Source organism: Verticillium alfalfae, genomic scaffold (assembly GCF_000150825.1).
Source record: "Verticillium alfalfae VaMs.102 supercont1.1 genomic scaffold, whole genome shotgun sequence".
NCBI classification, from domain to species: domain Eukaryota; kingdom Fungi; phylum Ascomycota; class Sordariomycetes; order Glomerellales; family Plectosphaerellaceae; genus Verticillium; species Verticillium alfalfae.
This window is the reverse complement of record NW_003315038.1, coordinates 3,080,067-3,092,790: the sequence shown is the minus strand read 5'-3', so window position 1 is coordinate 3,092,790 and position 12,724 is coordinate 3,080,067. Positions and strand designations below refer to the sequence as shown.

The 12,724-nt window shown below is 57.4% G+C and overlaps 4 protein-coding genes across 4 annotated transcripts; 3 read left to right on the top strand and 1 right to left on the bottom strand.

The window, feature by feature from the left end:
• Positions 1-687: 687 nt before the first annotated feature.
• Positions 688-2,769, top strand: VDBG_00949 (conserved hypothetical protein; the record flags this gene model as incomplete). The annotated part of the gene is made up of 1 exon (XM_003009220.1): positions 688-2,769. The coding sequence occupies one exon, from the start codon at positions 688-690 to the stop codon at positions 2,767-2,769; it is 2,082 nt and encodes a 693-aa protein (XP_003009266.1).
• Positions 2,770-3,761: 992 nt separating this feature from the next.
• VDBG_00948 (ALG7) lies at positions 3,762-5,334 on the bottom strand (the record flags this gene model as incomplete). Its single annotated transcript, XM_003009219.1, has 2 exons — positions 3,762-4,799; positions 4,915-5,334. The coding sequence occupies 2 exons, from the start codon at positions 5,332-5,334 to the stop codon at positions 3,762-3,764; spliced, it is 1,458 nt and encodes a 485-aa protein (XP_003009265.1).
• Positions 5,335-6,989: 1,655 nt separating this feature from the next.
• VDBG_00947 (fluconazole resistance protein) lies at positions 6,990-8,794 on the top strand (the record flags this gene model as incomplete). The annotated part of the gene is made up of 3 exons (XM_003009218.1): positions 6,990-7,231; positions 7,302-7,549; positions 7,623-8,794. The coding sequence occupies 3 exons, from the start codon at positions 6,990-6,992 to the stop codon at positions 8,792-8,794; spliced, it is 1,662 nt and encodes a 553-aa protein (XP_003009264.1).
• A 1,574-nt stretch (positions 8,795-10,368) lies between these two features.
• VDBG_00946 (conserved hypothetical protein) lies at positions 10,369-12,339 on the top strand (the record flags this gene model as incomplete). Its single annotated transcript, XM_003009217.1, has 1 exon — positions 10,369-12,339. One exon carries the CDS (start codon positions 10,369-10,371, stop codon positions 12,337-12,339), a length of 1,971 nt encoding a protein of 656 aa, XP_003009263.1.
• Positions 12,340-12,724: the final 385 nt, after the last annotated feature.

The window sequence follows — 12,724 nt, the reverse complement described above, 5'->3', positions numbered from 1 at the left end:
TTTAAAAAAAAAGGAAAGACACAAAAAAAAAAAAAATAATCTAAACTGTGGTGGAATGGGATTGAGAGCCCGAGGCACTCCCTCCGCTGTACCTGGAAACAAGAGCTGTAGATGGACAGGGGGCCCCAATTCCTCCGCGTTTGTGTTGGTATGAACCGATCCCCAAGGAAATAGGCACTTCGTTTTTGTTTTTTTCTCCCCTTTTTTTCGGATTCCAAACCCAGGGAGTGTGTATTGGTCAAAAAGCCATTGAGCGCACGGGAAGGCCTCAAGAATGGCTCCACGCAGGGAGACGCGCAGGACAAGAATCCTCGGCGACCCCCCTCGAAAAGCCACAAGAAGAAGCCGAAGCCAACAGACCTACAATTGAACGGTCTCTCCGTTGGCCAAGAAAATGGCAAACACGGAAGCCCCGGCGACCTCAACCACCCAGCCAAAAAAGCCAAGGGCTCCCATCGCCCTTCCAATTCTGTCAGCTCACAAGCAAACAAGCGAAGCCCGTCCGACGGCAACGTACGATTGAATGGGCAGCCCCCGAGCCCTGCGACGAGTCCTCCCGAACTGCCCACCGACTTTGAGATCCACGGTTATTCCGATCGCTTCGTCACGCTGTATCGGAACGAGCCTGAGACTGACCCTGAAAGAACGCCAAGTAACTCCTTCTCAAGCCTGGCGATATCCAACACAATGTCTCTCTGGCTTCGGGAACCCGACATGATGAGGCAAGAGACGGGTGAGTCCTACAACGACGTCTTTCAAAAGCTGCCCCCGGACATCAGCAAAGGACAGCAGCAACTCGTCGTCCAAGACAAGCAAATACCGTTGGCACCCGACACCGTCTTGCGATGGAAGTATCTCACGACTCCAGCGGCGATAGATAAGGACGTCCCGCTGATCGAGCTGTGCGGTCAAATCCTGTTCCAAAAAGACTACTGTGCTGATCCGACCAACTTGTGGGAAGAGTTGACCTCGCCTCTTCCGTTTGTATTCTTCCACCCCATGCTGCCTCTGTGCATTGACACACGAAACGAAATGTCGCAAGCCCGCTACGTCCGCCGGAGCTGCAAGCCCAATGCCGTCCTCGATACCTACCTTTCCAATACTTCCGAATACCATTTCTGGCTCGTCAGCGATCGTTTCGTTGCCGCAAACGAACAGATTACACTGCCGTGGGACTTCCGGCTGCCAAAGCTGCAGAAGGCGCGAATGATGCACCTCATCGGCCTCGGCGACGACGAAGTCAATGGTCGAGATGAGCCAGACATGGACGAAGCCGAGTACCAGCAGACGTCCGGTTGGCTTCACCGCGTTCTGTCCGAATTCGGCGGTTGCGCATGCGATCTTGGTAGCAATTGCGCCTTTGCTCGCTTCCATCGCCACTACCAAGCCAGGTCACAGTCTCGAAACCAGCTGCCCAAGAAGAAGTCACGAAAGCCGAAAGTGCATACCATTTCTCCCACTAGTACAGGACACGCAGCAAATAGTAGGGCAGCTAGCGAAAGCCACAACGACGACCCCGACCAAGACGGTCGATCAACGTCGGAGCGAAGCAAGCCGCCAAGCCGAGACCGCACGCCTTTGCGTCAAGGGTCTCTCGATCAACCCGGCATCTTGACGGAGCCTACGGAGAGAGAAAAGCGTAAGGTACAAATGGTCGAAGACTCTTTCCGACGCATGGAGCAACAACCTCCTGCTCGCAAAAAGAAGAGGACGTCTGATGGCACCAACACCAAACCGCCAAAGTCAAAGAACGCGCTCACATCAAGCACTTCTGGCTCCAATGGTACGAGTAGGTATGTCGATGCTGGAACGTCACGTAGCAAATCGGGATCTCCAGCGAGCGCCCACTCTACAGGATGGCAGAACCCGTTCAAAGGCCCCACCTCCAGAACGGACTCTGTCGCATCGAACTCACGACCGGCATCGACCGCACCCAGGCCCAAGTATTGCGATGCGTCTGTTCAAACCGATCCAGTCGCCGGTGAGTGGTACAGCGAAGCAGAGCCCACACCGAAGCCTCGACGACGGATCATCTCTTTGTCACAACGTCTGCTCAACAACCGCCATCGGGCGCGCTGTGATGGGGTGGACCAGTTTAAGCGTCGGACGTCGCTCCCCGCGCCAACAACGCCAACGGCAATGGAAATCGACCCTCCAGTGGACCCCCGGAGGACTTCGGACTCGGCATCCTTGCCCAAGGAATCGGAGCACTTGCCCCCTTCGCCAGCGCCGGAGGCGACGAGCCTGGAGGATGTTCCGATGACAGACGCGCCCTCAACAGATGCGGCGTCGATTTCCCCCACGACAACAACGGCACAGCTGCCTGAGGTCAATGGAGTCAGCAGTCCGGTGGAAGTCAAGTCGCCGGAGTTGCGCGTTCATCTGCCTCCAGTCCCTGCTTTTGGTGACGCCACATCAGCCGTGGCCAATGTCACGACGCCTCAAGTGGCCACTGACTCGCAAGCACCCTTGCTTTCCACCCCGACCGGTGCTCCGTCGAGCGCTCTGATGCCTCCTGCTGTCAATGGCATCACACATCCTAGCCCGGTCAAGAAGAAGCTGAGTCTTAGCGACTACACAAAGAGCAGGTTGAACAAGGCTGCGTCGAAACCAGATGGTGGACCGAAGACACCCACAACGAAAGAGACAAAAGCAGGCGTCGATGGCATCGTCGACGCGGCTGATACGACGAAGGCGAACGAAGCGACAGAGACGGCTCGAGTCAACGGTGTCAGTCCGACGCTCACCGCAGCCGATACACCCTTGTAATATAAATAGAGGAAGATGGACTGTGCGACATGCCATGCCAACATGACCATCTACGAATCTCCAACTCGTTGAAAAAAGCGTCGGGGCAGGAAATAGTTGGTTCTTTTTGATTTTTCTTACGGCGTTGAACGGACGGCATGTGTGCCGGGAACGGGGCGTACTCGGCCAAGGGGGGAAATGTGGGAAAACCCCCCCTTTTTTCTGGAGGGTCGAGACTGGCGCGCGGGAAACTCCACACACGGGGGATGTGGAGGGCAAGGGAGCGCCGCTCAAAGCGGAACTCTCCGTCGGGGTCGACAGGCGCTTCTTGTACACAGCTCTTCTCTGATTTATTTTGTTGGCTTGGCCTGCGGGAATGGCGGCAATGTTACGTCGTTTGTGTGTATTATATGGTTTATTCCAGGGACGGCTTGTCGGACGCCTCGTCCCGCGTCGAGGCGCCTCGGGTAGAGGGTCTGATGAGGTATTGATTCAATGGATGATGTGCGGCCAAGGCTGCCGTTTTTTTCACACTCTGTCATGACTACCGAGCTCGTGATGGCTTGCACAAAGTGATTAAGCCTGTCTGTTTCTCATAGGAAAAGTCGGATGAAAGTCGTCGAGTCGCGCATGGTTCAACAGGGTTTGGCGGCATCTATGTAAGGATGGGTAGCACGACATACAACGAGAAGGTGTGTAGTCTTTTCAACTTTCATGCTGCAGCTGTGACATTCTGGCCGACATCACTACAAGCATGATGAATTTTTCTTTACTTTCTAGTCTTTACTTTCTAGTCTGGGGGTATCTTCAATACAGCAGCAGTACAACGGGGCTCCCAGCCTTTGCACGACAAGCGAGCAACCTGAAGATGAAATCTATTCCCTTTTTCTCCCCCTGTCGCATGCATATCTCTCGTAGCCTTTCGTGTTCAGATACGCATGTCCCTGCTATGGGGTAATAAGGGCCTCACCCCAACCAAATACAAAGACGAAGGAAAATACATCCGTTTCTCCTCATCGTGTCTCCGGCCGGCGACATGGCGCGCATCCGCATTCGCCATTCTCAAACGGCAGTCGTCGAGAAGACCCAGTTGTCCTCCTTAAAGATGAGCAGGGCGAGGCGGTGGCGGACAAAGAGGCCGAAGAGGCCGACGGCGAGTTGCAGCAGGGTGACCTCCCAGGCGAGGCGGTCCTCGCGCAGAGGCCCGCGCCAGACGAGCCAGAGGTTGAGGAGGGTGAGGTTGCTCGTCGTCTCGATGGAGGCCGGGTCGTCGTCGCGGACGCGCAGGGCGAGAAGGCGCAGCGGGCGAGCAGGCGGAGGGCGCGGGCGACGAGGGGGTGGGGCTGGGCGTCGCGCGGCCAGGGGGTGACGCTGGGCTCGAGGAGGCCGGTGCGAGCGACGAAGCGCGGCAGGCGGTGGCGTGGGCAGGGGACGAGGCCGAAGAGCTGGGGTGTCGAGTAGAGAAAGTTGGCGAGCTGGGGCACGAGCAGGAGGCCGAGCGTCTTGGAGAAGTGGCCGAGGATGCCGACGGTGGCGAAGACCATGCCGGAGAAGTAGCAGTAGGTGTCGCCGACGAAGACACGGGCGGGGTACCAGTTGTGGCAGAGGAGGGCGGCGGAGACGCCGATCCACGGGAGGAGCAGGTAGAGAGAGAAAAGGTGCGAGTCGGTGGCCGGGTGGGGATAGGGGGTCAGCAGGTAGAGGGCGTCGTTGAGAGCGAGGAGCAGGGAGACGACGAGGCACTGGGACACCTCGATGCCGTTGATGCCGGCGAGCATGTTGATGGACTGGGGGCAGAACATGGCGACGCAGGCCATGTAGAGGTAGTAGAGAGGGCCCAGGTTGAAGAGCTCGCCGAGGTAGGGCTGCAGGGGAATCGGGATGACGATGGAGGTGACGCCAAAGTCGACAAAGTAGACGACGAGGATGGGGATGGATGCCAGACCGGGAATCCACCACTTGTGGCGCCAGCGAATGTCGAAGAGGTCATCGCCGATGCCGAGCAGGGCGGTGGTCTGCAGCGAGATGATGGCGGACAGATAACTAGCCAGCTGCGTTGTGCGTCAGTCGAGGCGCACTCATGGGCTCCAGATTACAGATTACAGATCACAGATCACAGATCACAAATCGCCTCTGGTTGTCAGGGGTTCAGGGGCAAGCACGTACCTTGCTATGCGGGAAGCGATGCAGGAAGCGTCCCTGCTGAACGTGTTCGACATGCAGGACGACGTCGCGGTTGCCTCCACCGCTGGTCGCGGCGACAATGTCCTTGTAAAAGGGAAAGGGGATGAAAACAATAATGACGAGGAGGTAGACGGCGGCGCAGACAGCACCCATGCATTCGGGAATGAGAGGCTGGTGAGCTTTGGAGAGGTCCTTTCCCTTGAAGCCGGCCTTCACGAAGGTGGGGCCCAGCCAGCGGACCATGCAGTAGGCGAGAGAAAAGGCGAGGGTCGACAGGGCCAGCGACGCGATGAGGGGCTCGCCCTCGCCAGTGAAGGTGTTGGCGAGGATGATGAGAGCGGCACCTGAGATGGCGAGGTGCGAGAGCGTCTCAGTGCGCGTTAGTTCCGAAGGCACCGCCATGATGACAGGGGATGGTGGTAATGACTGGCAAAGAAAGAGACGATGAGAGGTTGGTGGTGAAGAGAGCCCTTCACGCCGTGACCATGGCCGCGCAACAAACGTTCGACAATGGGGCGGACCGGGTGGCCGATGAAAGGTTGTGTATGACGCTGATGAACTTTGCGCTCGACGTTGTCTTGGGTTGGGACACCGTATCCAGATGCCGAGGCGCAGTTGACAGGGATCTATCACTCTCCAGGGCTAGCACAGGCAAGGCCCCCTAACAGGTAGGTCGACACAGGTACCGGCCCAGGTACCGAGTTGGGCGAGGGATCAGAGAGGAGAGGTGGACAGTCGATGGAACAGATCCAGAAGAGAAGACGCGCCATGTATCGAGTGGTAACGCGACTATTCTCGATGAATGGGCTCTTGCTCGACCCATGCCGCAAAGCATAAGCCACCATCTATGACGGATTTCCCCAATTGATGCCCATTTCCCTTCCCCATGTGCTGGCAAGTGGGTCTGGCCGGTTCGTGGTCATTGATCGGATGGGCTGAGGTTCCGGATCCGGGTAAACGTGACTCCAGGCGGGTGGCCCTGACGCCGTCCCGTCTTGCAAGTCAAGCCTTCGACCTTGTCCTTGTCCGTGAACCGCCCTCCATCCACCCTTCTCCCCAGCGTGCATCGCTTGCATTCTTTGCGGGGTGCATGAGTTGCTCGCACCATGTGGGTATGGCACCATCAAGGCCATGTTCTCACGCCGTTTGCTGGGCATGGCTTCCGCGCCCTTTGATGCAGCTAGCTAGCCAACTCCAACAGCTCTCTGTCTGCACTTTGCTTCTTCGGGGCCCCCTCTCTGGTATCCCCCTCTCTGGTATCCCCCTCTCTGGTATCCCCCACCACCTACCACCAACCACTCCGCACTGAAGGTGCTGATGATCTCTCACCGCCAAGCCATCTATCGTCTGGATTTCAAAGCAATAGCGCCCATGATGGGAGCCCAGTCGCTTCTCAAGTGGCCAGACGCCTGACTTGATCCGTCCCCCCACCTCTCTCTCTCGTCTCGTCTCGCCTCCCATCTCGGCTCTCGGCATCGACAGACACATACTTCAACGGTGGTCCTTTCTAGTGACTGGCTTCACTCGATACCATTTGCTCATCGCCTGAGGAGGATGAGATTTTGTTGGCGGCCTGGAGAGGGGGCGCTTTCGACGGACACACGGATATAAACCCTGGAGATACCCTGACCCCCGCGACTTGGGCTCCACTATGGCCGTCGGATCCGGGGTCCCGCGACTGTTGGAGAGGATGACGATGAGGGGCCGACCGTCGGTGCCGAGGCCTAAAGCCCGCCCACTTCTTATCCACAGCGCTCTCAAGCCCTCTCGGGCCTCTTGAGCCCCTCACCCCCTGGTAGGCCCGAGACTGCAATTGGAAACGATTCCCCGTCAAAAAAAGCAGCGAAGCAAAATATGGACACCAGGATCCCCCAACTCTTCTCCCCTTTTTCTGGGGGCGACATCCTCATCTGTAGAGCGCTAGACTCTGGACCATCGTTCACTCATCTTCCTTCCTCGAGCACGCGGCAACGACAGCTCATCGGACGCTGCTTTCCTCCCATTCACCCCAGGGCGTGGATTGTCGTGACACGCACGTTGTGTGCCAAGGCCGAACCATGCGCGACGGGAAGGAGAAAGATGTCGAGGCCGGCTGGGGCTCTGACGCGACTGCCCAATACTCTCATGAACATGCAGAAACCGAACCCCCCCCACCGTCCCTCAGTGACAGAGACAGCATCGAGCAAGAAGTGTTGACGGAGAAGCTCGAACGTGGGCGCAGCCGACAGGAGCGAAAAGCAGACCCCTATGAAGAAGTCCGTGTGCCACCTTGGATTTCGTTACCTTTGCCCCTTGGAGCGTGAGCTGACAGCTTCTTAGGACGTCGTCGAGAGAGTGCTCAGCAGACAGCCCTCTCAAATCACCACTAGGACGAGGCGCTCCTTCGCCAGTTCCCGGCGCACCAAGCTCCCTCCACCTCCGCCAGCTCCCGTCCCGGTTTCTGACCTCGACAACGGTGTCGTTGGCTGGGAGAGCCAAGATGACCCCGAGATGCCCATGAACTTTAGCGCAAAGCGCAAGTGGACTATAGTTGGCTTCGTCGCCGCCATTACGTTCCTCACCCCTTTCGCCTCGACCATTCTGGCCCCCGCGATTGGCTTCCTGGCCGAGGACTTCAGTGGGAACGGAGAAGCTGATCTCACCATGGCCTCCTTTTCCCATCAGCATCTATCTCCTCGGATATGCTGTAGGACCTCTCTTCCTCTCCCCCCTATCGGAGATTTACGGCCGTCACGTTGTTCTCTCGTCCGCCAATGCCTTCTTTTGTGTGTGGCTCATCGGCTGCGCTCTGGCACCCTCGCTGAACGCACTGATTGTGTTTCGTTTTCTGACGGGTGTCGGCGGATCCGGCTGCCTGACCATCGGAGGTGGCATCATTGCCGACATCATACCGGTCCACCAGCGTGGCCGCGCCATCACCATCTGGATGCTCGGCCCGCTCATCGGCCCCACCATCGGGCCACTCATCGGTGCCTTTGTTGCGCAGGACATCGGCTGGCGCTGGACGGGGTGGATCGTCTTGGCTGCCTCAGTTCCCATGGTCGTTGCCATAGCCATCCTTTCACAAGAGACAAACGCCCGTGTGCTCATTCAAAGGAAGACGGACCGCCTCCGCATCGAACTCAACCGTCCCGATCTACGGTCCGTCTATGTGGACGCAAATGCGCCACCGCAGTCCAAGTCTATGGTCCTTGCTCGCGGACTGACCCGGCCCCTCAAGATGCTCTTCCTTTCGCCGCTCCTCTTCTCCCTGTCCCTGTATATTGCCTTCTGCTACGGCGTGCTCTACTTGCTCTTCAACACCATTCCTCTCGTCTTTCAGGATCAGTATGGCTTCTCACTCGGCATGACTGGCCTCGTCTACATACCCATGGGCGTCGGCTACGGTGTTTCTCTCGCCCTCTTCAACTACATCTCCGACCGCACCGTTATCCGTCTCACCGCCGCCAACCACGGCGTATATGAACCGGAAATGCGCTTGCCGGACTGTGTTTACTTCGCCTGTCTGTTGCCCCTGACCTTCTTCTGGTACGGCTGGTCCGCGTACGCCCAGGTCCACTGGATCTCCCCCATCCTTGCTCTCTTGCCCTTTGGCCTCGGTCTCGTCGGCGTCTGGCAGCCCATTCAGGCGTACATCATCGACGCGTTCCCCGAGTACGCGGCCAGCGCTCTCGCCGCTTTCACAGTCTTCCGGAGCGTCGTCGCTGCGTTTCTGCCACTGGCAGGGCCCAAAATGTACGACGCCCTCGGCCTGGGGTGGGGAAACAGCTTGTTGGGGTTCGTGGCTATCGCGCTGATCCCAGTGCCGGCTCTGATATGCAAGTATGGCGCGAGGTTCAGGGCGCAAAAGTTGAACTTGTAAATAGACCATGGTGATGTTGGTAGTCAGCGATTTGATTTTCCGAGATATTTACTAGCATGCGATATCACTTTGAATTCACAAGCTACTTAAGCTATGAGTAAGCCGTGCACAACGTCTCGTGTCGTCACTTGAACCTTATCACGAGTATCTCCAAGCTCGGCGTGTTTGTGTCAGCTGGCTCAATAACTGAGATGTAGCGAAGTGGTAGCGGGGGGAGCTGGTTCCGCTGCCCAAAGAGACACGGACATGTGTGCCTCGAACGCAGTCCACGAGCAGCTTTGGGTTTTCTCGAAGCTGCCTTCACGTCGGGCAAGCAAGGATGCTGCTGTTGTCCCCTTCAAAGAGCCCGGAATAGATTGTCTGAGCTGATCCCTGAGCCACGCACAGACTTCTTGCTACTGGCATTCGAGTCCACGAGGCGGGGGTATCCTGGGCATGGGGGCTGACAGAGGGGCTACCTCGCCGATACTCCATGGATGAGCAAAACGTATGCTGCTTTGACAAGACTGGATCCACGAACAAGTTGGCTTTGGCGAGCTGGTTTGGCACCAGCTTGCATGACTATCAATGTGCTTCAGAACGGAAACCGCATGCACGCGGGCAGGAAGGCCCACGAACGGTGGGGAGCAGAAGCAGGCGCAGAAGCAGCAGGAGCAGGAGCAGGACCATGCGCAGTGCCGACTTCCCGCCCCTATTCTTAGGGGGCGTTTCCGGTAGTGGCTGCCCTACGAGACCAGGCTCGCAGAACAGGCAGTCGGCCCCCTGCGCCCCCCTCGACTAGCGCCAAGCAAGCAGGGGAGTAGGGGACGCGCAAGGCACCCCACATTAACACATGGACATCCACAAACGTCCCCAAGCAAGCCAAGCTCCCCTCCTTGGTATTGAGCGGCAGGGAGGCGCTTCTCAGTGCAGTGCACCTTGAATCCCGGAAGGAAGACTGGACTGGACTGGGCTGGGCTGGGCTGATGGGACGGGACTTGCTAGCCTCAGATCAGAATCCCTCGTGTTCTCTCCTCTCAACATCAAGTTGCGTCCTTCAGCCCATCATTGATCCCCTCCCCTCTCATTCCCTCATTCATACGGGTCTGCTCGTGCCGCTTCTTGTCTGCTGTGCCACATCCTTCATCCATCCATCCGACGCTGCCAGCAAACTTTCCGTCGCCTCCGTCATAGACGCTTGTAGTTGGAGTCACAGTCATTACCTCGCCTGTCCCACCTGTGGCTGCGCATCCAACACAGTCCTAGCCAAAGAAGCACCGTCCACCCAGCTTGCTGCCGCTTGTCCGCTCGTCGTACCCCTCGGCAACTCTGCCGCTGACCAGGCGCTTTCACCTCGCCGAGCACGAGGTCGGGACAAATACATGGCTTGAGACAACGATCGACTGACTGACTGCCTGTTATCACTCCGAACCCCGCCATCCGTTCGCTGCGTACCCTCCTGGATTCGACGACATCTCTTTCTCTACTTCACGTCGCTCACCTACATCGATACATCCATAATCCATCCGGCCTCTGATTCACTCTCGCTGACGGATTGACCTCCAATCAATCGACTGACTGGGCCCCAAAGCACAATGGCCGACGTCGAGGAACCCCAGTTCACCACTCTCGCCGAGAGGATTGCTGCCTTGAATAAGCAAAAAAACTTCAAGGCTCCGGAGGTCAAGGCGAAACGAGCCCCTCCACCCCCACCGCCCGTCAAGGCCGACAACCAAGGCCAGGCATTGTCTTCAGCTCCCATAGTCGCAGCACCACAAGAGCGCCCGACACCATCGATACCCCCCCGTCCTTCGAGAGCATTACCTCCCAAGGCCATCCCCCCGCCACTGCCTCGACGAACGACTGAGTCACCGCAGATCCAGCCGCAACATTCACCGGCGGCCAGAGATCGTGTCGCGCCACCTCCACAGATCCTCTCACGTAGTGCCACCTCACATAACTCACCTGCGCTGCCGCCACGGCGACCTTGCACTCAGACACCGCAGTATCTGGAAGCCCGACGAAACTCAAACGCTTCGGAAATCTCAACACTTTCGTCTCTTTCCCTGAACAACAATACTGTGTCGTCAGCTACAAGTATACACTCCGTTGATGGCGCAGGTCGCAAATTGCCTCCGGCGTTCGACCCTGCCAGTCTTCCCCCGCTGCCGCCGACCAAGAGGGAAAGAGAAGCTCAGGCAGCGAAGGAGGTCGTTCTCAAGGAACCTGCGAGACCCCGAGCCCCCATTCCAATCAAGTCTGCCCCAGCCATCAGACAGATTGAGGCTCCTCAGCGGCCTACATTACCTCCGCGCCTGAGTAACGCCTCTGCCAACCAACAAAACCATACAGCTCACCAGCACGCACCGGACCCAGAGCTCCTTCCCACTAAACCTCGCCGACTACCACCCCCAGCATCTGAGGCCCCTGCTGTAAGGCCCATTGTTCGTCCGCAAACAGTCACCAATGGGCATGGGCATCATGTCCAAGACATAGAGGGTCACAACGTACCATCGCAGGCTACAGATAATTATCTGGATGAAGGAGATGTTCCGCCACCTATTCCCTTGAGCTCCAGACCCACAACTTCCCAGCCGAGCGCCACAGCCACCCAGCATGCCCCAGCTGTACAGCAACGCAACGACTGCCTGACCTGCCGCGACTTTTCAAGCCCGGATGGCGTGGCAGCTCAATACCCCAGGGAATCGTTGCCGCGCGATGACCCTGTCGGCTATCTTGCTCATTATCTTTGCGCCCCTTTCACATCTCATACTGACAAGGCGCGGGCTATTTTCACTTGGTTCCATCATAACATTGCGTACGATTGTCCAGCGTTCTTCGGCAACAGTGTTCGAGCTCGTGGTGCCGAGGAAACAATACAGATGGGAAGAGCTGTATGTTCCGGCTACGCTGACACCTACAAAGCCATAGCGGAGCGTGCCGGGCTAGAGTGTATAACAGTGACGGGTCACGGCAAGGGCATCGGACACACAGCCCTCAAAAAAGGCGAACGTCCCCCTCCAAAGAAAGCAGATGGTCATGCTTGGAACGCTGTGCGGATCGATGGGGGAGAATGGAAGCTCCTCGACTCATGCTGGGGAGCCGGCAACGTCTCGTCAGCAACTAAATCATACACTCCATCGTTCAAGCCGGAACAGTTCACGCGGTCGAACGAGATGTTTGGCCTATCCCACTACCCGAAGGACAACAGACACTTTTTCCGAAGTGACGGCCGCATACCAACGTGGGAGGAGTATTACATTGGCCCCGTCCACGGGGAAACACCGACGGTGTACACCAACGCGCATCAGGAAGGCATCGAGGGAAGCAGCGTCTATCCGCAGGAGAAGCAGATTTCAGTTTACAGCGGCGAGTGCGTGCGCTTCCAGTTCTCCAAGCTGTGCGAGCACTGGACGTCACAGCGGCACGGACTCGGGAAGCCGCCACTGCTGCTCCTGAGTATTGGTGGTCGAGACGGCCGCAAGAAGGAAATGGTGCCGATGGACACAGATGGCTACTGGTGGTGGCTCGATGTTAACGCCATTGATCTCGGTGCGCCGGGGTGAAGGGTTAAGCATCTTCATGGTGACCAAATTCGACGGGAAGGACGGCAGGGGCCTCTCCAAGGAGGAGTTCCTCGCGAAAAGGGGCAGGGTCGGCATGGCGTTTGCCGGGATCATCAAGTGGGATCTGATTTGAAACAAGCACACCCAAGACATGAATTTGGCTCGAGACTATCGTGGCTATCACGAACCAGCACATTTTTTTAAGGATAGGGGATTGGCTTACTTCAGTAATGATAATGATATCGTCTTCCACGTCTGTCAAGCGATGGGGTCGTCAATGTGGCGGACAGAACCCGGTCATCAGGCATTCCGATTAATCGCCCCCAAAAGCCAACGGAACGAAATTGGCTCATCAGTGCCAAATGATGCCATTCAGACCGTGTCT